The sequence below is a fragment of the Dermacentor silvarum genome, chromosome 1, assembly GCF_013339745.2.
Source record: "Dermacentor silvarum isolate Dsil-2018 chromosome 1, BIME_Dsil_1.4, whole genome shotgun sequence".
Classification (NCBI taxonomy): domain Eukaryota; kingdom Metazoa; phylum Arthropoda; class Arachnida; order Ixodida; family Ixodidae; genus Dermacentor; species Dermacentor silvarum.
In genome coordinates, this window is record NC_051154.1 from 223398863 (window position 1) to 223423000 (window position 24138).

General features: G+C 44.6%; 1 protein-coding gene across 1 annotated transcript in view; it reads right to left on the reverse strand.

Moving 5' to 3' along the window:
- Positions 1-33: 33 nt before the first annotated feature.
- Positions 34-24138, reverse strand: part of LOC119436810 (alcohol dehydrogenase class-3) — a 37592-nt gene continuing 13487 nt past the window's right edge. Inside the window, exons 3-10 of the mRNA XM_037703798.1 lie at positions 23457-23598; positions 16039-16126; positions 10169-10301; positions 8264-8480; positions 6388-6518; positions 3679-3814; positions 2417-2555; positions 34-375 (exon numbers count right to left, since the gene is read on the reverse strand). Coding sequence (XP_037559726.1) covers positions 351-375; positions 2417-2555; positions 3679-3814; positions 6388-6518; positions 8264-8480; positions 10169-10301; positions 16039-16126; positions 23457-23598 — 1011 coding nt within the window. The 3' untranslated portion in view covers positions 34-350. The remainder of the gene's footprint in view (positions 376-2416; positions 2556-3678; positions 3815-6387; positions 6519-8263; positions 8481-10168; positions 10302-16038; positions 16127-23456; positions 23599-24138) is intronic.

The following is a 24138-nucleotide window of genomic DNA, read 5'->3' on the forward strand; positions in this document are numbered from 1 at the left end:
AAATCATCATGGAAGTCATCTCTTCACAACAAATTAAAGAAAATAAAGTGTTTATTTATTTATTTGTTTGAGTCAGTCTCATGACAACTGAAGAGGTCTCCTTATTCCCGCATACTAGACACTGTTAAAGCAATGCTCATGCACTAGATGGATAAAAATCCATTGAAGCAAATGATAAAAGAGTAACAAGGGACAGAATGCAGCACAACTGAGAGTGTGGCTTCTTCCGCCTGTGTTTTCAGTTGTGACATGAAGTAGTCTGATGCTCTGTGCCACAGCGATACAAAAGTTTACTGCATTCAGTATAATGCTGGAACACACCGACGAATGTGCGCCTTTTTGCTGCAGCCTCAGAAGTTTACGACAGAACGAATTCTGAAAGAGAGGAGTACAAAGAACAGTTCACAACATGTTAAGCATAAGGACAAAACATGGAACTAGCCACTGCAGCTGCTCTGAGGCTGTTCACGTTTTTTTACACAGCCCCTGGTGGAAGTGTGTAAAATAAAGGTATAATAAAAAAGTTTATTTTCTACCATTTTTTTACATTTTATAAGCAATGCCTATAAGCATGTGTAACTCCAATAGGGGAGCAACATTTTCTTGACTTTAAGGCAGCAGAAATGACAATGTAATTATTGCGCAAACTCAACGTGCCCATACTTAAAATGTGAATCAGATTTTCTAAAAGTAAATAAATAGAATATCAGGCTCACTGCATCCAATGTTATGCTACATAGTCTAATAAGCTCAAAAGTGCAAACGAAGGCAAGACAATAGACTTATTAGACTATGGAATACCAACTAGCCCAAACTGCCACCCTTCTAAGTTATGCTACAACCCAATTTTAGGCAGCTCCATATGTGGAAAGTCTATGTGGAAAGCGAGCGCACGTGCGTGTGCGAGGTGGGCCTGCATCCCTCGACCCGGCGATCTTGCCGATGCGGGCGTGACCTTACCCCCTCCCTTCATTCAAACCTGATCCTGCCGTTTGCTGCAGCTGGCCTAGCCCACCAAGCCGGCACTCTCTCCTTTTTCAGTTGATATTGCCGACGCGCTGGTACACGCTGTGACACATCACACTCAATAAGCACGGACACGCGCTGTCAAACGCTGGCGGCGTGTGGAAGTGTCGCTGGAGAAGCGAGCGAAGTGACCTTCGTGCTGTTGTCTATCGCTTCAACGCAAACTGAGCGCCGAGAACACACAGCACGCACAAAGCTACGAGCCGCCGACGCACCTACACTGCTAGACTCTGCCCCAAAGCAAATCGCTTTCAAGATACGGCCCGCGTGACCACGCGCCGCCGCACAGTACGCAGCTGATGCCAGAGTACAGTACAACGCCGCCCCGCTATCCCTCCCCCCTCGCTCGCTCGCTGGTGCCTCGAGCGCAACGGAAGAGGGCGCGCTTCCTCCCGGCTTTTCTTGCGCGCGCAAAATTAGACGCGGTCGTCGGCTCCCCTCGCACGTTTTCACTCGCACATACAGCATGCGGGGCGCGGCGACTGCGTTATCGCCCTTGGAATTTATACGGGATATCTATAAGCCAAAACCAATTTTAGGGCCACAACGCGTCACAGACACCATCTTTATGTAGAAAATACGGATCTCAAGGGCCATACTTTTTCTGGCGGAAACCGAAAATACGTCATAGTTGTCGCCCCCGGCACTTTGGGCGGCCAATGCCATCGTCAAGCCACCAAGCCAAGCGACATGAAAAGTCAAAATGGCCACTCGGGCCGGCGCGGGGTGGCAGTTCTAAACGTAGGATGCGGGAAGCACAGTTGCGACGCAACAGCGGGGTTACCAATGCATTGGGTTCTATGGGAGCTGTGCCGGGACCGGCTGAAAACGAACAGCGGGGAAAACGCAGCCCCCGGGAATGTAACAGCGGGGTTCTACTGTAACACTATACGACGCTACAACGCCATTGTGACGCTCGCTCTTCGTTTCCGATGCCTCACACTTGTGCGAAACGACATGCGTCCACGCATCCGGTAGCTGGTGTGACATTCCAAGGATGAGTGCTTCGACGAAAACGGAAAACGGGTGCGCGTTACAATTGAGGGCACGTTAGAATCGAGTAAATACGGTAAGTGTTTCTTTTTTGAATTTTCGTGCCGAACCTGCATATAACGAAATCCTCTTTATAACGAAGTTTTTCGGGAATTTGTAAATTTCGTTATATCCAGGTTTAACTGTACATTGTCAAAAGTGCAGTGCTGCTGCTGCTGCCATATTGAAACTGTAACTGAGCCTGTCAACCTCATATGTAAGGCAGGAGGTGAATAAGTATTTTGGGAAAGAGCATCACCTTATATTCTAATAAAGTATTTTAGAGTTCACAGACAAGTGAGCAGACCACAGTATGCCTAGCCCTGCATCCCAATGAGTCCAAAAGTTCGGCACTCACGCAAGGCCATCGTGCATAAGCTTGAAGGCATCGTTGATCTTCTCCAGTGGCAATGTGTAGCTCACAAATTCATCCAGCTTTATCACCTTCTTCATGTACCGGTCCACCAACTCAGGAACTTGGTCAACACTCTTCCATCCTGCAGGGGCAATGACATATTAAAGAGCCAGTTACCACCTGTATAACATCATGCAAAAATATGCACGTAGCACAGGCTGCACTGCAAGCATGGCACTTCCTGCATCATTTTGCAGATGTTGTAAATAGTCCCCTTCTATTTATTTTTCTTCTCATTATTCTTTCTATCCCCAAAGTATGGAACGTTGTCCACTTTTCACCCCATTACTCATCCCACCTGCTGGTTAGTGTTTCAGGTCCCAGCTGTTGGCTAGATGGTGCGGTTAGCAGAATCTTGCAGGGGACTAGTATGCACATCTATTAACCTACAGTTCCAGCGGCAGTACTGAGGTTTACTGATGTACTGTTTGTGGCCACCAGGCACCATTTGGGCTTGTTTAAATTTCCTCTCGTTATTTTATTAGAGGGGCTCTGAACCACTTTTTATCGGAGTGGAGAAAGATATTTGAGGTGAAAATAGGCTATTTCAGAAATACTTTGCCGCAAAAAGTACTTCAATGCGTTCAGCAGAAGTGGAGTTATTGGCAATCAAACACTGCCTCCGCAGTGCTCCCCCCTTCCTTCTTCAATGCCTTGCACTGCGAAGGCTACGACGAAGTGGGGCGGGGCGACAACGCTCCGCCTTCGAACGTCACCGTGGCGCGCAGTTCAAATTTCATTTTGGATGTTAACGTAGACGCCACGACTACCGATTTTGGTGCCTGCGACGCGCTAAACTTAAGTCAAACGCAAATGTCCTCAGCGAGCCGCAGTGCGTTTAGCCTGTGGACTTGTGGTGGCACGCCACGGCGGCCGCGGTGTAACAGACTGCCGCAACCAATAGCAGTCGCGTATTGGAATGTGCTTTATTACGTAATAAAGCACACAGAAGAGAGTGAGGATCATGGCCTCTGTTGAAACGAGAGCGTTTGAGAGAAAGGTGACTTCGAGCTCCGCTTGCGAGCTCCACGCACCACGTACGACAGCAAAACTTGGCTGAGATGTTCACAACAGCATATGCTACCCGCGGACTATGCTATTTCACCAAGCCCGAGGGGTGGTTCAGGGCCCCTTTAATGTTTACCAATAAAAAGGTTGAAAAACCCCAAAATGTTATGTTTAGTATGTCAGAAGGCAAAGCGTACCTCCAAAAGCGCAGCCACGCCATACACGGCCAGTGACCAGCTGGAAGGGTCTTGTGGAGATCTCCTTTCCAGCTGCTGCCACACCCAAGATAATTGACTCGCCCCAGCCCTTGTGGCACGATTCAAGAGCAACCCTCTGAGAAGCAGAATGTAATTCACACAGTTGTTGTGCTGCAGCTACTGGTATCCTGACACTGCAAAGCGCATTAATAATCACAGTGCAGAAAGAGAGAGAGAGAGAGAGAAAAAAAAACTTGACAAAATGCCAACACTGACCGATTCATTCACCAGTGAAAGTACAGGGTGTTCATTTTTAAGTTCTACGGAATTTTTATAAATCACCTGTGGCAGGTAGCATAATTCGTATCACTGAGCTGAGTTATTCGACGAGGCGGACATTAGCAGCATGAGAAATCGAAACACATATTCAACTAATTAACAAAAATTCACTAGTTAACTCCTTAGTTAACTAATTTACAACACATATTGCAATTTATGAATTGTAGCCGGTGAGCTTGTCAGGCATATACACTTGGAATGAATTTCTAGAATGACACCAGTTTGGAGATATGCGCCATCAAACTTGCCATAAAAATGCACTGTTGTTCCACTTACTTTTTTACCAAAATGCTGTTTTATACGCTGAAGCACAAATGCAACTGGATTTCGTCTCACACTTTGAGAAATAATATCTCGAAACTGGTGTCATCCTGGAAATTCATTTCAAGTGGATGCATCTTGCAAACTCACTGGCTACAATTAGTAAATTGCAATATGTGTCGTAATCAACTAAGAAGTTCATTCGTCAATTTTTGTTAATTGGTTGAATATGTGCTCCTATTTCTCGTGCTACTAATATCCACCTCATCGAATAACCCAGCTCAATGATAAGGATTGTGCTACCTGCCACAGGCGATGTTTAAAAATTCCGTAAACCTTAAAAATGAACACCCTGTATAGCATGTATGGACAATTACCATTAATTTTACCTCATTGGGACACACAAAATAACTTTGAAATTTGCAATTTTTCCTTAGTTGAAGTGCTTGGCATAACCACCAACCCCCAATGAACTTTAAAATTCGTAAAATCCCACAGACACAACACCGAAGTGAAAAGAAAAGAAGGGGTGGGGGAAATAGCACGCATTAAAAAAAAAAAAAAAATCTTGCCTTGAGCACACGCGTATATATATACCTTCGTAGATGATTTACCTTTAGACACAGCACAGCAGCAGCAACAAACTTGGCAGAACTAACGCTGCCAGACAACACATCATTTTTAGATCACAGTGACATTTTCAACTTTGTGGTGTTGCTGATTTCGCCTGCTTCAGGAACTCGCCTGTATAAAACTTGGTCGAGGCAAGTACCAGTCTTGCATGCTTTCGCCATCAGAACGACTTCCATCGGAAGGTTCGCGAACCGACGAACATAGCGTTTTTACAAAAATATTATTTTTTGTAAAACCTGACACAATATTTGTAAAATCGTAAAATGAGCCCAAATTCATAAACTTTACAAAAAGTTCGGGAGAGCTGGCAGGTATACCCCGGGGTGGTGATTATGTAGAGCACTCAGAAAGAGGAAACTGAACCGACAATCTTGAAGCCCTGATAAACCAGGTTTTTTATGCGGAACACTTTCTTTTAAAAGAAATTGTCATGTCTAGGCCCCTGCCGGTTTAGCAGATAGGCTGCGTGGCTAGGCAGACATTAGCAGCAAGAAATATTTCGACAATAATTTCACTAATTGCCTAGAGTTTGCAAATTAACTTTTAAATTGTTAACTAGTCGCGACATCATGTCTACTTAGCACAAATACTATTTAGCAAAATCCGGTTTAGCAGGAATCCTATTTTGCAAATTCCACTTAATTCTATTGAATTCCTTTAACAGTGAGTCCATTTTATGATTAGTTGGAAAAGTGTTTTAGGGACCCTTGAAGATATCCTTGAATATAAAAATTACTTCATTGTACTATTGACTGCAGCCCCCCCCCCCCCCCCCATACCAGGTTATCCATTTTCCTATGGTATATATTGCAATGCTGACAGATCAGCTGGATTACTTCAAGAGGTAGACAGTACTTGTAAAACAAATTGCTGAGTGATGTTAGCTAATTAACAAAATTTCACTAATTTAATTTGTATTTAATCACATTAGAGTTCATGTTCCAATTCTGGAATTGAAGCCACACAGTTACAAATATTCATTTAGCAAAAATCCTCTGCATCGCACCAGTTACAAGAAATACATCCTCAAAAGCTGTGGCAAAGTACATTGACATTCCAGTTAGCACTTAGTATCAGCACTATTCAAAATGACGTGCTGATGTAGTCGTCTTGTTTGAATAACTGAGATCACAATATTCACTGACCAATTGGTAAAACAAAGTAAAAAGAATGGCACATGACTTCTCATAACTGGCCAAATATCATGAGTGCTGCATATGGTGCACATGCCTGAATGGACGTTTGAAATTATGAACATGCTCAACTAATGCCTTGTATGTAACAATTTTGCATCTCTTGAAGAACTAGCACAAACTGATCAGTTAAGATTAGCCCACCCCCAGCTTCAGCATTTAACTAATGAACTACCATCTACAACCGTGATCTCTATATAGTAGCCTAGAAAGCATGCACTTCTACGGATAAATGTAGCATGCTCAAACAGCCCTACAGCAACACCTAAAGTAAAGCCCTCACCATGATGTCAACATTGCCAATGCACTCAAAGGTGAAGTCAAGACCACCATCTGTCTTCTCAATCAGGTGCTGGGTAATGGGCAAAGTCAACTTGCTTGGGTTGATGCATTCCGTGCAACCAAAATCCATGGCTGTAGAAAAACCAGAAATACAGCTCGTTCTAGGAATACTGGTGAATAACTGGCATTTCAGCTCATTATTCAAATATCTGAGGCCGAAGTACAATGCTTAAGTTACACAGCTGTATGAATACCCAATGGCCAATTTAATACAACATTCTTTACAGGCGTAAAGTTGCAAAGTGCACATTAACCCTTTGATGGACAGTGAGGCATATAAATCCCACTTTTGAGGTCAACTTCACTGTGTAATAACAGTGAAATATAACAACTATGATTGAATGTTTTGGTGAATATATTCCTATACCTCATTTGAACACGTAAAGAAATGTATTTCATATTCATCAATAAGATGGAATAGATACACCGACTGTTTATTATCTAATGCTTTTTCGCTATGTTTTGTTATTTCTTTCACCTTTTTTGAAGCCGCAACAACAATAAATAAAATAACTTTACAGTTAAATTCCTTTCTTGCACTACAGTAATGAAACAGAAAAGGGCATGCCCATTTTAATATGCCCATATGTGTTGATCAAAAAATGCTTGAAAACGTGCATTCGAAACAGGTGTGTGTGCATTTCAGATTCTGGTGATAGAAATTTCAATTTGTTATGCCCCACTTCCATCAATAATATACATTCGAACCCGGATATATTGAATCTGAACGGGATCACAAAAAAGTTCGATATATAGGTAATTTGATATATAAAACAATAGGCCCCGAGGCAAATGGCGGCTTATCGATTGGTGCGTCCAAGGGTCGCTAACTTACTGTACACAACTCGGAAAAAAAAAAAGCAAGGCCAATTTATTTACCTGCAAAAATTGCTGAACCACTTTCGACTTCATTGCGAAGTCCAAGTTGATTCCTTTCTTTAGACTTGCAGCGGCCATCGCTTGAGGAAAACGAACTCGCGAATAGGCACTCAACCCACACAACGACGCCACGAAAATCGGAAAGAAGGAATGTTGAAGTTCGAGGTAGCATGAGGGCTAGCCGAACAGTTGATGGGGCTCAAATGACTGAACACACGACCCACACAGCTCAATTGACTGCACATTCTCTTCTCCACCTCCAAGTGCCAGAAGACTTCAAAGTGCACAAAGAAGTGCACTTTGAGGTCTTCGGCGTGGCGTCGTGTTCGACAAATTGAATGTGTTAGGTGAATGGGTATTCTATATACGAATGCACCAGCCCTATACATTCGCATGGAATATTCAAGGGGATTTTACAGCTGTTCGATATACACAATAATTTGTTATAAGTGGGTTCGGTATATCCGGGTTCGATTGTATTAACACATTATATCCATACATTATATATATTAGCCTCAGAAGCTCATCACAGCACTACATAGGATGTCCCCAGCTATCATGCACCAAGTATTAAAAAAAATGGAAGCTCCAATTTCTACCCAAGTGCTGAATCAGAATATATCTATTTCAGTGTATCTACTTTTTATTATTATAAGTATGTATGGAAGCCCATCTGTATTCATGATTAAACAATGCACGTTTAGCTGTGTATATATATATTTTTTTGAAACATTATGGTCAGGTCACTAAAAAAATTGCAGTAAATTTTTTTTTTTTTTTTTGAAATAGGTCAGTCTGAAGATTTTAAATCAGCAATAAGGTCGCATGTGGCAAAAAAAAAACTTGGTTAAGCAGCACATTTTCATAATGTAGAACTTGCAACAAGTTTTGCTGCCATATTATGTGAAGGGCTGGAACACTGCTTCGTATGTCCCTACCTTTGGGAAACTTTGCTTCATTAATATCTATCCCGATGATGGTTTTGGCACCACGTTCTTTGGCACCCATGGCGACTGAGAGACCAACTGCACCCAGCCCCCAGATGGCTACGGTGCTATCCTTTGTGATACGAGCAACGTTGAGGGCAGCACCATATCCTGTGGACACAGCACAGCCCAGCAGGCACACCTTGTCCAGAGGTGCAGCAGGATCAATCTTTAGCACACAAAATGCAGCAGGGAAAGAGAGAGAGCAAATTACCTTTCCTTACATAGAGACTCTCGCATCAATGTATCGTAGGACTGAGCGATGTCATGACACCTTCATATGACTACACATATCTCTTTTGTTGAAGCACTTTTGTCAAAGCAATACTAAAGTAAAAAGCAAGGAGACGAAAAAGGAAGTCAGGCATCATAAACATCAGCGCCACCTTTAAACTGAAAATATTTTAGAATGAACGCGAGACAACAAATAACACTAGTGGTCAATTTCAGTTTGGTTAGCTCAAATTTGCGTTTACCTTTCTATAAGCATTTAAAGGAATACAATAAAATGATAATTAAAGAAAACAACATTTTACTGCATTTGCGTTTTTAACACTGCCTGCACAGCAACTACAATCATACAAAAGACAAGATGAAAAGAAAAGGTAACCTCCGCACTCCACATAGGCACATAAATGCGGATTTAGATTGCATCTCTTGAACATCGTGACCGCTTTTAGCCTCAACTGAAATTTTTACTCAAGAGTACACGAACTCTGATGTTTCTACAGTGACTTATTTGTTTAATTATTATTTCTTTTTCGGGGGGGGGCAATCTCACTGGTACTCTGCAATGATATTGACACGTGTACTTATTTATCCTTTTTCCGGGGACTGCATTTCACCCTCTAACACCTTAATGTTATCGCTCAGCGCAAGATGTGCCTGCATGATTTGGAACTTGCTCGAATGTTATCATTGATTCTATCTGTTGTGCATGTTCTCACCGAACTTTGTGTAATCAGATTGCATGCATGACACTAATCGTGTAGTACCTTCTGGAGGGCACGTGGGCACCAGCGATTATGCTGGAACGTTCGACAAGTCATGTATAAAAGCCGACGTGTTTGGCCTGCAGATCAGATTTTTGACAGTCGCCGACTGTTCTCGCCACTATTGTTGTGCTTGACTGTTACTTGTTTTTCTGGGACACATGTTCGCGCAATAAAGAATTACTTTCATGATTCACAGTTTTCGCTACTGTGTTCTTCACCGTCACTACAACGTGAGAATATCAAATTATTTTTGCATTTTTATGCCATATTTTGGAACTGCCAGCCAGTACTACAGCTGGCACTGCCCTACCATTTTTTTAATCTTGATCCTAGTGCTCTGTTGGCTACATCTGCTAAGTCAGAAAGAAGAAAAAAAGGGAGAAAAGAAGAAAGGGGAAAGAGATGGGAACGTATTTACATATAATGTAGGACCAGACAATCACAATGCCCAAATGTTGCTGTCTACCCTCTAAATACTCAAAAACATTGTCTTGCTCATTGAAGGAAGTGACGATTCAGCAACAATTACTATTGAAAGAAACAGGGGGCAGGGGTGATGGTTCTGCTGTTACTGCACATTTTTTCTACTAAGTGCCCATATGGAAGAAAAAGCCTAATTAGTATTCGAAGCAATAATTACTGCGGAAGTGTGACGTCAGCCCTCACTCACAAATATGTGATAAGTAGCCCTCCTGCTGAAATTCTACCTACCCCTTTGTGCTTTCATTTCAGTGCAAAAACAAAAGACAACTGACAGTTATGAATGTAAATCACGTGTACCCTTTCTCATTGGCTTTATGCTGCAGTACTGTGAGTTACCTCACAAGACTAAACAGAATTGCACACGGCCAGGGAAACCCACCTTGCAGAGGGAGATGTCCGCCACCACAGTGTACTCAGAAAAGGTACTGGTGCCCATAAAGTGGTAGAGACTCTTTCCTTGGCACGTAAAGCGTGTTGTGCCATCAGGCATTAGACCACGGCCCTGAGTTGTTCTGGAGAAATGAAATGAAAAAAGAACAACATTGTGAGCAAAAACTTCAAAAGAATTACTTTTTTTTTCTAAATCTGGAAAGTAGGAACATGCTCAAGGAAGAGACAGTGCTCGAAGTGTTTCACATTAATGTTTACTGATATCAAGGAACAAAGGCAACAAGACAAAAAGTGCTTAGAGGTTTCGGGATACTGATAGCACAACCCACAGATTAAGGATCATAAGTTCCACAGGCCACTTATGCAGCTTCTAAGGAGTGCACATATTTAAATAATATGCCGTATGGCAAACCGTGCGATTAAAAAAATAACATTAAGCAAGTTTAGAAAAAGGCCTGTTGACTGATAGTAATTTTTTAGGCTTCTTTTCCTTCTGAGGCTCTATTCTGGACATTCCGCCATTTTCTTCGAGGTGTGACGTAGACGCGACACCTTACAAAATGGCGCTGATGGCCCCAATTTGCTTTCGTAACGTGACGCAAATTTGACGTTTCGTATAAGAAACTGTAATATAGGCATTGAACCCTAGCGTTCTTGATAAAGCAAAACAGTTTTCCTCCCCAGTAAAAATAAAGCAGCTAGCTCAAAGCGTATGACTATTCCATCAAAATCGTTTCTCGCTTCCGTCATCTGCATGCGCCCAAGCTGTCGTCTGCTTCATTAGCTAGGATGCGTGTCCTCGGGAAATTGAATGAGTCATTGTATATTGGCGACACATGCTTGTTTTCTACCTTGAGACACATACGCGACCTACCAGTGGGGATGAGCACACGCTCTAGGCCGCGTTATCGCTATCTCGTGAAACGCAAGTGACTCAGCCTGACTCGTCTGGCTGAGAAGCGGCCGAATATCACCGATAGCGTTGTGCGCGCCACAGGTATCCGCTTGCGAAATGCAAGCGCGGTCCTGCCATCTCTTGTGCACTTCGCTGCTTACTCGCACCACTAGAGGAAACTACAAGGCGCCGCCTTGTGTACATATCTTTTTATGAATTATAAAGCCGCCGTTTTCATAGCCTCTGATGACGCAAAAAGTCACTAATCTTGATTACGATACAAATGCAGCAGTGAAAGTGCAAAAAGTCGCAGAAAGTTTGCTATGTTCAACCAATATTATTTCAAATAAACGTGTTTTTAATAAAAATGATGGTCCAAAACACAAATGCCAATACCTCCTGAGAGCGATGCAAATGCTATGAGCACGCGTCATAAACAAAGGATTTTCACGACCACAAACCATGGGGAAAATGCGGCGATACTATAGTGAACTAGATAGGGGTAGTGGAGCGAGGGAGAGCGAAGAGAAGCAGCGCCCGCGAGGCGCAACGCACATAAATCTTCGGGCACCACTTGGTGGCGCCACTGCGCCTTTCACCTGAAGCCGCATCACCGTCGCGTGCGTTCGGACAGGCCCCGGCGTGTTTAGAGATAGCAGGTACACGTGCGTGATTTTGTTGGTGGTGTGTGCGCGCCGAGTTAGTGCAATATGAGACGAGGAGATCTCGGCGAAAGAACTATTGCTTGTTGTAAGAATGGGTATAGCAGAGCGAAAGATGCCCTCAAATTATCTCTGTTCAATGTCCCCGATGATGAACAAATGCGCCTGACGTGGAAGCGGAATCTACACCGCAAGGACAAGCCACTGGAAGTCACTGACACCGTGTGCGAGCTTCATTTTGAAGGAGAATATATGCTCAGAGATTACGTACATGTGATCGAAGGCAACTGTCCTGAACTTCACCTAGAGCGAGTGGCTCATTTTAGGGAACTCTATACTCACACCATATACATTCCCATCCCTCGTTATTCCTGTCAGACGACCCCTTTTTAACTTTAAGTAAGAGTACTAGAAGATAAACTTGGGCGAGTTGGTGGGAATTCATGTTTAGGAAAATAACAGCGCTGGGTAGACAAGGACACAAAGAAGAACACGACACTGGCGCTAAGTAAGAGAGTGCCTAATTATCTTGTAGAAGTAATTTTTCTAGATATTGTGCCATCCTAACCGTCAGGTTCTACCTCACAGATGAGGTACAATCTGACGTGCAAAAGTATGTCTGAGCCCTCGCACTTCTCGCGTAGCCAAGAATTGTACAGTGACGGACTCTGACTTCCCATATTGTTTTAACGTGTGCGCATCTACTTAATGCATTTAAGGTCCAATATTTATTTTAGTAATTATTTTAGAATCGACGCACTAATATATCTATAGATCTATTTTAGGCCTCTATACAGCCTCAATTTTAAATCCCTGTTTTTAACCCATAATTATGGAAAATTATAAGACATGTCCTGGTGCTCTTTGGCATTAGATTTGCCTAATCTCCCCATGTACCTTTCGAAAACTCCGTCGCGCGAACGGCCCACGAGGAAAAGTGCTGCCTTACATCTACATGGCGACCAGACAAAAAGGCAGTGCCTACAAGAAGTCGACCTGCACACCAGTGACACTGTAGGTGATGATGCTGAAAATCGCGCCTTAATTTAGCTGAGTGACATTCCCAAACCCACTGAGCATTGGGCACTGCACACATTTCCGAACTATGACGGTGCTGGGTATGTTTTGGCTTCGTTGGATAGAGAGAAAAACGCTGTCAGCGCTGAGAAGACTGTGCTGATGAATTACAGCGAGAGCCCTGGTGCAGTGATTTGCCGTGCGTACATACGAAAGATACTCGTATCTGAAAGTGTGTCACAGTTGATGGATGAGGCAAAGCAGGTGCCGGAGGGAGCACATTCTTTGCAAGTTCGCGTGGACGGCAAAACTCCCAACATTACTCCAAACAGTGCTGATGAGCTGCTCGCCCAAGAAAGGTTAGCAGAATTAAGCGGAAGACTATCTAGCACCAGTAGAAGTGCCCCGTGCTAACCCCTCATCCTTAGTAATGAAGAGGAGTTATTCGTGGCTAATATATTACGTAGCAGGCTACGTAGCAAGAAAGTGCGTCCTGAAACTTAACTGATGTTCATGTGAGCCCATCCTCCTCGTCGGGCGAACAGAAGCCAAAGCAAACCTGTTACCCTTGGAGTAGAATGAGCAGTGTGAGTGGGGTGGACTTCTGCCTCCTTGACAAGATTTGTACTCATTCATTGAAGCTCCTGAGAACATATTTACAGAATGCTTCAGTGTCTCAGAGCTACACATGAACAGAATCTGCGATGTTGTGAATCTTCCAAAGAGTAATTTCCTCTGCTCCAATGGTGTTGGATGCGACGCTTACAAGAAAGAAGCAAGCATGAGAATTGTTTCTGTTTATGTCCCCACGCGACTGCACTTCTTAGTCGAAGGTCTTAACCCTTTGCAGTCCGAAACCTTTACCCACTTTCCGGCTGTCCCACTCCGAAACTATTTTGCCAGATTATAGCGCCGCGACGAAAACCACAAACTGTGGACGAAAAACTCATAGGATATTTAATTTTTCTTTTGCATTCTGCAGGCAACTCCTCTACCGATATTTGAGCAGCGTGTGATACCGCTCGAAGCATGTTTCTGGGTGCAGGCCAGTGTTGTTACTGCAGGTTTTGCAGAAAAACACAGTTTCCCTCCTGCATCCGTTTGTTTTTCGATCGCTACAAACAGCACAGTCTTTGCTATTTCGGCCTGGGAGCTTGTAGAAGAAATGGCTCCTCCCATCTAGCCTTTCCTCGCAATCCTTCCGCGCAGACGGGCCCCGTTTTTTGGCTTTAGCCCTCACGTCACCCACCAGCTATTGGAAGAGGTTGCGGCGGTACTGTAGGTGTCGCTGTTCTTTATCACCATGATTCTGCAGCTGTGTGCGCCTCAAAATAAAGCTATTGACAATAGAAACCTCTAGAAGCTTTCACTAAATGCGCCACCGTAAAATGCACGCGATGAAAAAGTGGTCATGCTTCTCAGCGAACCGCGCGAACGTGCTGTTCCGTGCGCAAGTGAGAACGCTCTGGTATCCAGAAGCCATGCTGAACATTGTGCTGCACCCTAGTGCAAAGAGAAGTAAACTTCAACAAACAAAGTTTACTTATCCCTCAAGAGAAGGCGCATCGTGCTTACTGCGCGCGAATGTGCTGTTCCGCGCTCAAGTGAGAACGCTCTGGTATCCAGAAGCCGTGCTGAACATTGTGCTGAACATTGTGCTGCACTCTAGTGCAAAGAGAAGTAAACTTCAACAAACAAAGTTTATTTGTCCCTCAAGAGATGGCACATCATGTATACAAAGAATGCGCATGAATCGCAGTGAGAAAAACCGCGAAATTTAACCCCCGAACACCTTTGTCAGGCAGTGCCCGACAGCGGACCGCTATGGCCGTGTTGCGTGGCCCTGCCCGACAACGGACCGCAAAGGGTTAACAGTTCGAGAAGTGCAGGCGATAGAGAGCTAAGCACATTAAGCTGAGTAGGACGATCTATAGGTGCCTGGTTTTGCTTTGATGCCTCTTTTGCGAATAGTGCATTTGCCCTGAATAAAATGCTTCTATGCATTCTCTCAAAGATTATTTTTTCTTCTTTATTTGTCAATGATGGCCTCGGCGGTCGCATCTCGATGTACTGGTACACGCGTTCACTCTGAGTAGCCATGTGTAGTTCCGCAAACTTTCTTGTAGGCGGATTTATACCTAAAATCCCATGGCTGGGACCTTTCGAGCGAAAACTGTCTATTCACTATAGACAAAACTTGTTATTCTCCTTTTGTGGCAATGTAAGCATTCGGGAGTGAAGCATAAGCTTCAGACCAATCGTACTCTTCCGATGAGTGCGTGGTGAGCAAGCGCTGCGGTTCAGGTAAAAGGAGCCGCAGTGCCGCCTGCCAGTTTCCGTGTAAACGGCCTCGATGCAAGAATCGCCCTCGACCCACTACCCCTATCTAGTTCACTATAGCGATACGCATGCCTCTTTGCCGCCATTGCATATGGCCACTCATTAGCATTATTCGCGCAGCACGTCGCACCACAAATTATGGCGGAAAATCTCTGCAATGGCAGCCCAGCGCAACATCATGCAACGTCAAATTGACGTTTACGAAACGGCCCTTCTTGTGACGCTCCTCACGACATATCCCTTCAGCCAATCAACAAGCTGACACAGCGGCTATCTTGGAACGCCACCACATATTCGCGAAATTGCAGATGCATTGCACAGGTTTCTGCACGCTACCGTCCACTTTCTTTTTAAAGTGCTAAAGTCGCAATATAGCTGCGAAGAACATTAAAAAAGAATTAGTCGATACAATTTGCAGCTCCACGTCACATTTCGTCATATTGATGAAAACGCAAAATTGCATTTTGCAAAAGTTCCGCTTCCCGGCACAAATTTCAAAACACGTGACCTCTTGACAGCCAATCAGATAGTCAAGATGGCGGATAATGGCGGCCGTGCAGCCGCCATGCGTGTCGGGAATAGAGCCTCTGGATATAACAGGTTCAAAATGGCTTTCTACAAGAGTGTGCACATTATCGAAACCCCCAACCTACTCTAACATCGTATGTTTACAGCAAAGTATACTTGAAATAAAAAGTGCAGGCACTCCTGTTCGCAACTCCTCTAGCTCGGACTCAGAAGACAGCACATTACACTGGTTTGCCATGATGCCAACACGCTCACATACACAGCAGATGGCAATTCATAAGAGCTTATACTATAGCCAAGTGCAAGGGCCAGAACAATGTTTATCACACATACAAAGGCTGCTACTAAATTTTCCTCACAAGCCAAGTTTACAACAACATTGCTGTAAAGCATGATTACATGCAGAGTCAAACGCACCTAATTTTGGAACACAAGTTCGTCTTGGGGTGCTTGCAGAACTTGCACTCTTTGCACTGGGGAATGTACAGTGGAATAACATGATCGCCTGGAAGGTACAAGACACAAATTTATGCTAAAATAAATAGATAATCAAACAAGGTAATTAGAAAGAAAGGTGAACTCGAGGTCTTTACTTACACCAGCCACCCTGTTAGGCATGAAATACAAACTGTGTTAGGCATTGTAAGAGTGCACACAAAATGGTTTGCAAAATATTGTCAAGCTTCCTTGTTTAATTTTTTTTTTTTTTGCACAATGCATACTAGCACTGTGGATTGTCCAGTAAACAGAGTTCAATATGCCATACAAAAGCAAGGCATCCAAAGAAAAACGATTTTGAGTAGTGCACTAGCCCACAAATAGTAACATTTTCAGAGAAATGAAATGGAATCTTTCCATTCCATTTCTTTCCTATGCAAAGTATGTAGCATGTCAGCAGCCATATGCACACCAGCAAAAATATCTGCTTTGCAATAAAGAGATATAAGACTCTCTTTGCTCTATCAGAAATGAGCAATGTGCACAAGCACGTTTCTGCTCATGACAAAATTAACATTCTCTACTACAAATTAGGCACCTTTATTTGACTAAAGAGACACTAAAGCGACTTTCAACTTAAAATGTAGGTATATACTGTAAACACCATTGTATGGGTCACTTATGTGCCATTCTGCGGAAGCCAAGAGCTTGTCGGAACCTTCACATCCTGATGTGGCTATAAACCTTGCATGTTAAAGCCTCATGTCTGGCAAGCAGATCCGTGGCAGACGGTTTGGGAGAGAAGAACTTCTTAAGGGCTGTGAGCGAGAAGTGGATGCGCTACCGAGCACCACTGAGCAAGTCACATGAAACCCCGCCAACCTTGCACGACTCTCTTTGATCCCGAGCAGATGGGGCCACGTGAACATCTCCACAAGGTTGCAGGTTTAATACCCAGCCACAGAGGCTGCATTCCGATGGGAGCAACATGCAAAAATAGCTGTGTACTTATATTCAGGAGCACCAGAACTCCTGGTGGATAAAATTAATCCGGAGCCCTTTTCTACATTTTCAAGGCATTAAGCCCCATAATTTTCAATTTTACCACCGCTTGCTCCCATTTTTCTCTGCACAGGGGTAATCATTTGCCTTTTCCTGCGGCAGAGGTCATGGTTGCCCGTCCCCCAGACAAAATGTTGTAAACCCCCACTTCACCTAGCACATTCTCTTCAAAGAATCCCTCAGTGAACAACTACACACCAAGCTGGTCTCTGCTTGAAGCTGCAAATGTGCAAATGCAACAAATGCTTTCCACATGTACATGGTACATGTTATCATGCACTGTTTTCTCAAGCTCAAATTAGACTGCGGTTGCCACATGCTTGCTCAACGACCACGGTGTGATGAGCCTTATCACTGTTGGCACCCCCATAGAGTAAGAGGATAAGGTGACTCCATCAATGCTGGTGTGAACCGCTGTGAGCCACAAGTCTCAATGCAGTATATGACATTGCGCACATGTGAGCTTAAATGATGCCTTCATATTTTCACTGACCGTGCTGAAAGTCAACGTAATTGTGATTCGTTTCATTTTTAATTGAAAGTATATTCATGTCAAATTAATATTTATCATGCTTCAAAACAAATACAACAATGAAAAATTTGCTGCAACAGTGTCTCTCACATAGCGACCAAGCTTCACCCAAAATGCAGTCTAAACTCCTTTCAATGAAGTCCACTATGACATACAACCTACTCCTGGAAGTGAATTCAAAACATTGCAAGGAGGCCCTAGCATAGAGAGGCATGCACAAAAGCCTGCACATATAAAAGCTACAATGAAATGGCTTGTGAGCAGGCAACTTCCTTAGCATGAAAAAAACCAACACTCAATCTACAACACCGTCCTCCCATGTGCACCTGGAAGAAATTTCCCTCAGGAGCAATATGCTGATTTTTTACTCCTGTATCAGTCGCACCACAAAAATTCAAACCATGATTGAACTAACAAAGTGCGGCCCTCACACTAAAACATACGGTATGCATGACAACCATTATCAAAAGCAAGGTAATGAAAATTACTGACATAGCATGTTCATCACCCCTTGAAACAAATTAAACAAAAGTTAGCAGGACAAGCATATAGGAAGCTAAATCAATTCCTCTTCTGGTGTCTTGACACTCAGTCAAGGTCAGGCATGGACTTCATGAGGAGAAACAGTAGCACATGGCAAGACTAGTCGGGTTTGATTTTATGGCGACACAAAAGTGACAATAGCCTAATGACAGCGTAAAAAGCGACCGAGATGTATTCACAGCTCGAATTGCCTGCCCCATTTGACAACAGCTACAAGCAGAAATAGCAGCCCACACTGGCCTCGCATTCTAAGAATAGTCTTGCACTGTGGCATCTGCATCACTAACTCAAGTGTGGAGTGCCTGTACTTTATCTATCATTGCTCCTATAACTGCCCAAAATAACACCTGAAGAATCAGCTGAAAGGCGATTGAAACCTTTTCTAACATATTATTTAGAAATGCTCACCTACAATATACAAGCCAGCACAAACATTCCTGAAACAAGGAAGCTGTTTGTGCTACAAAAACAACACACATGTAACAACACACGTGAAAACAACACACGTGAAAAAAAAAAAATCATTATTTCTTGCCAATTCTATCACTGCCATCACATATTGTAAGAGAAATGCATAAGTGCAAGCAGACCACGGAGTAAGACACACAGGAGCGCCAAATTCGCCACTCGCCAATGCATTTGCAGCGAATCTGCGAGCACAGCACACCACTGTGCTCTCCCTCTCCAAAACAGGCCTTTGCTAGTGCTTCTCCCCTCTTCCTCTCCTCCAGACTGCCAGTACTGATTCAACATGCCATGTGCCGATGAAATTGGATAACAAACAATCAGCTTAAGTGGCTCTTATGTACATGAAGGGCACCATGTAGCAGATAACAAGAAAAGAACAAGGACTGCGTGTCACGGTCTGGTTGTAAAAACACGCTGTGTATTGCTTGGTTGTTTGACAAGTGTTGCAACCTAAATCGATTTCTTCCATTTGACAATGCCTTGTCTTGAGCGGCTGTGACACTACGCAGTTGTCACGGTATGCTGCAGCGTTTCAGTCTTGGTTTGACTCTTTAGCTGGTGCACATCGGTTTTTCTGTGTTTTGCTGAACTCAAAGGTTACTATTTGTCACGCATGTGATAGTTTTAGGTCGTTAAGCTCGTTCAATGGCGGATTAGCAAAGTGATAAAGTGTTTCGTTTTCGCATGCCAGTCTGGGTATGACAAAGGCAACTAAAAATTTACGCTCTTCGTCTAGAAAGGTGTCTAAAGAAAAGAAAAGGTTGGCCAAAATTTAAAAACATGAAGTAAACAGTCGCTTGGCTGCATGATGCGTAAACTACTATAACATGCCTTAATTTAAAATTATATAAGTACTAAAATAATGACAATGACTGGTGATGTAGGCAATGGCCACAAGAGATAATCAAGAAAGGAATAATATAATAAAATATTTCAATGTCAGTAGCACAAAAGACTCACCAGAGCTTTGTGCACAAGGACCTGGAGGTACGTGCACTACAAACCACTATTATTGCAGCAGCACCCTCTAGAAAGAGAATGTGCTACGAATCTCTTGGGCTAATAACATGTAACAACATTTTTTTAAATGTTAAGCACTGCTTTGGTCTCAAACAACGGTTCTCGCCAATAAACTATACTGCATGTAAGGGAATATGCTGTTGGTACGCTTGAGGAAAGTGCTTTTTCCGTTCAGCTTCTGCTTCCAGGCACTCCAGCAACTCGTGGAGGACAGTTAGTCTCGCACCACATCTACCACAGAGTTGAGGTTTAGCGCCAGTCAAAAGGTAAGAATGGGTACCATATGTGTGCCCTATTCTCGATCGACACAAGACATCATATAGTTGTGACTTTGTTAATGATGACCAATTCCCTAAGTGTGGCTTAATTACATGGAGCTTATTCAATTTTTCCACGTCCCACAAGTGTTGCCAATAGCTCCTCAGTTTTTTGTGTAAGACTGGCTTCAAGTGTGTGGCTGTAACGGGAGTAGGCAGATTTCCAGATTTTGTTTTTACAGATGTAGCCATTTGACCTGCAAGAACACTGGTCTTGATGCCTCTGTGCCCAGGCACCCAGCATATTGTTGCAACACTACAGGTGCTTATGAGACATGGCGCAAAGAAAGATGAAGTCAGACATCTAGGCTTGGCTTGGCACGAGCTGGTTACCATCTTGGTCTCTGGCAGCACTGCTCTCGTAAATCATTGTAAATACAGTTAAACCTGCTTATAACGAACCTCCATATAACGAATTCCTGGATATAACGAAGTTTTTCTATTCCCCGCCGTTACTCCATAGAAGCACATGTATTTGAGACCTCTACGTAACGAAGTGGCAGCGGGAGACCCCCTTGATATAACGAATTTCCCCCTCCGACCATCTTGAGATTTCGCCCCAAATTTTGTCATTTTTGCGCGACCAGCAACCGGAAGCACCTTCTCCAGCGCAATGGAATGCAAAGCGAGCGCACGTGTGCATTTGTGCGTGTGCGAGGCGGCCCTGCATCCCTCGACCCGGCGATCTTGCCGCTGCGGGCGTGACCTTTCCCCCTCCATTCAAATCTGATCCTGCCGCTTGCTGCAGCTGGCCTAGCCCGCCCAAGCCGGCACTCTCTCCTTTTCCAGTTGATGTTGCCGACGCGCTGGTACACGCTGTGGCACATCAGACTCGATGAGCGCGGACGCGCACTGTCAAACGCTGGCTGCGTGTGGAAGCGCCGCTGGAGAAGCGAGCGAAGTGACCTTCGTGCGGTTGTCCATTGCTTCAACGCAAACTGAGCGCCGAGAACACACAGCACGCACAAAGCTACGAGCCGCCGACGCACCTACACTGCTAGACTCTGCGCCAACGCAGATCGGCCATGTACGTGTGTTCTGTGATACGGCCTGCGCGACCGCGCGCCACCGCAAAGTACGCAGTTGATGCCAGAGTACAGCACAACGCCGCCCCGCTATCCCTCCCCCCTCGCTCCCTCGCCGGCGCCTCAAGCGCAACGAAACAAGGCGCGCTTCCTCCCTGCTTTTCTTGCGCGCGCGAGATTTAGACGCGGTCGTCGGCTCCCCTCGCACGTTTTCACTCGCACATACAGCAGACGGCGCGCGGCGACTGCGTTATCGCCCTTGGACGGTCACGCTAGCGGCAAAAACGCGTCATGCCGCGCGCGGCAAAAGCGGCAGGAATCGGGGGTCTTGCGGCGTGCCGCGCGAAATGGGTTCGAGACCCATTTCAGCGGCAAATGCCGCGTGCCGCGAAATGAAGAACCAATCAAGAGCGACGAGGGTGACGTCACGGAGCCATCACAACCGGACCGCCGCCGGTCCGCGCCGGGTTTTCAATCGACGATCGTCGTCTCTCGCATGAAACAACGAGCGCTCACGGTGTTGCTCGCGCGTTGCCGCGCAGCGAGACGCGCGTGCCACGGTGGCCTCGCGGCAAGGTGCTGACGCGCGGCAACTTGCCGCTCGCGGCGTGACGCTCGTGTTTTTTGCCGCTAGCGTGGCCGTACCCTAATTATACGGAATATCTACGAGCCAAAACCAATTTTAGGGCCATTACGCGTCATAGACACCATCTTTATATAGCAAATACGGATCTCAAGGGCCATACTTTTGCTGGCGGAAACCGAAAATACGTCATAGTTGTCGCCCCCGGCACTTTGGGCGGCGAATGCCATCGTCAAGCCACCAAGCCAAGCTACATGAAAAGTCAAAATGGCCGCTCGGGCCGGCGCGGGGTGGCAGTTCGCAACGTATGATGCGGGAACGGTCCCACAGTTGCGACGCAACAGCCGGGTTACCAATGCATTGTGTTCTATGGGAGCTGTGCCGGGACCGGTCGAAAATGACGTAACAGCCGGGAAAACGCAGCCCCCGGGAACGTAACAGCGAGGTTCTACTGTAACACTATACGACGCTACGACGCCATCGTGACGCTCGCTCTTCGTTTCCGATGCCTCGCGCTTGTGCGAAACGACACGCGCCCACGCATCCGGTACCTGGTGTGACATTCCAAGGATGAGTGCTTCGACGAAAACGAAAAACGGGTGCGCGTTATAATTGAGGCGCGTTAGAATTGAGTAAATACGGTAAGCGTTTCCTTTTCGAATTTTCGTGCCGAACCTGCATATAACGAAATCCTCTTTATAACGAATTTTTTCGGGAATTTGTCAATTTCGTTATATCCAGGTTTAACTGTACAACATACACATGTTGCTTAGATGCACAAGTTGTGAATAGCAGAAAATAAAGGTAGTTATTATGTTTTCATAGTGTTTAAAGCTTTGACACATAAGGAGCCTGTGAATATAACGGCTTTTTGTAGCCTAGTTTTCCAAATACGTTTCACAGCCGCCATCACTGCACTTCTGCTGTGAAGATGCTGGTTTCTGGATGCAGGACGTCAGATTCTGAGAACGTTGGACCTATTGCTGCATAAGAGACACTGGCATGTGACTTCAATGCATCTGTGTAAAATTCAAGGTAATTATATAGTTTGACTGAAGCTGTAAAAAGTACATTTGTATGTGTAACTCTGGAGCGTGCTTAGTGATTTCAACAAACGTGTTACATTCTATGAGCTGCCACTATGTCTGCGGTGGCAGCAGCTTCAATGGAACTATTAGATGAATGTCCTGTTCCAGCTGTGATGCCCCCCAGTTCTTGGCAGTCAGAATTTGTCTGCTCGCACTTTCCCATTCCTTGTACAAGACAAGATTCATGATCAATAATGTTGTGTGATCGATTATCAATAATGTCGTGCCTTTATAACACAGGAGAAAAAGACTGACCAGCTGAACTTCTTTCCAGCCCATTTTTTAACATTGAATCAAAGGCCTTGGAACTATACTGGCTTAGCCACGCTCTCTTTAAAACAATTTCTGAATACACTAGAACTCTGTGGGAGGCATGGCTTGCAGACGAGGAACAGGACAGTCAGCTGGCCCTCCTGGACTAAGCCCAGCGAGCCGCTCAAGCCAGTCGGGCCCTGGACTAGGGGCTCCCACCCACATTTTCCTTTTTTTTTTTTTTGCCTTTTCCCAATAAAGTTTCCTCTCTCTCTCTACTAGAACTCTGCTGGTATGTTCCACATTAGTAAAGGAAAAAAAAAATAACCCAAGGGCATGAAGAAATTATGCTGTCTGCAAACCTGCTGACCACGACAATGTAATTTACAGTGAAATTCATTTACACATGACACATGCGTAGAGTGCTAAAAAGTCAGATGCCACACAAGGGGTTAGAACAGTAGAACCCAACAGGCTCGTAAGGTTATAAGTGACCTGCTAACTTACCTGGCTTGAAACCCTTGACATTAGGCCCAACACTCTCCACAATGCCACCTCCCTCATGGCCCAAGATGCACGGAAACATGCCTTCAGGATCCAAACCCTCAAGAGTGTAAGCATCTGTGTGGCAGACCCCCGTGTGCAGAACCTGGACAATGGAGACTCAAAAGGGTCATTCACAAAGGAATTTTCAGAAGCAAGTAGAATAATTTATTGTATTTACAGAGAAGGGCTACAGGGGGGAAAGGAAAGAAAGGGCCATGGGCATTATAACTGTCTCGTTTTACAGTGGACACCCGAACCGTCCCGCAGCCGCCATTGAAGAAGATGCAGGATAATAAAATAGACAAAAGGGAGAGCAAACTTCTAATGAAAGAAATGAAAAAAAAAGAAAAGAAAGCAGGCCATTCTTTTTTTCTGGCTTTTTACGTGCGAAAACCAGTTCTGATTATGAGGCACGCCGTAGTGGAGGGCTCCAGATTAATTTTTGACCACCTGGGGTTCACAACACAAGCACACAGGCGTTTTCGTATTTCGCCTCCATCGAAATGCGGCCGCCGCAGCCAGGATTCGATCCTGTGACCTCGTGCTCGGCAGCGAAACGCCTTAGCCACTGAGCCACTGCGGCAGGTGAAAAAAGGCCATAAGTGAAAACAAAGGGACATAACTATAGATGCTGAAAATATAC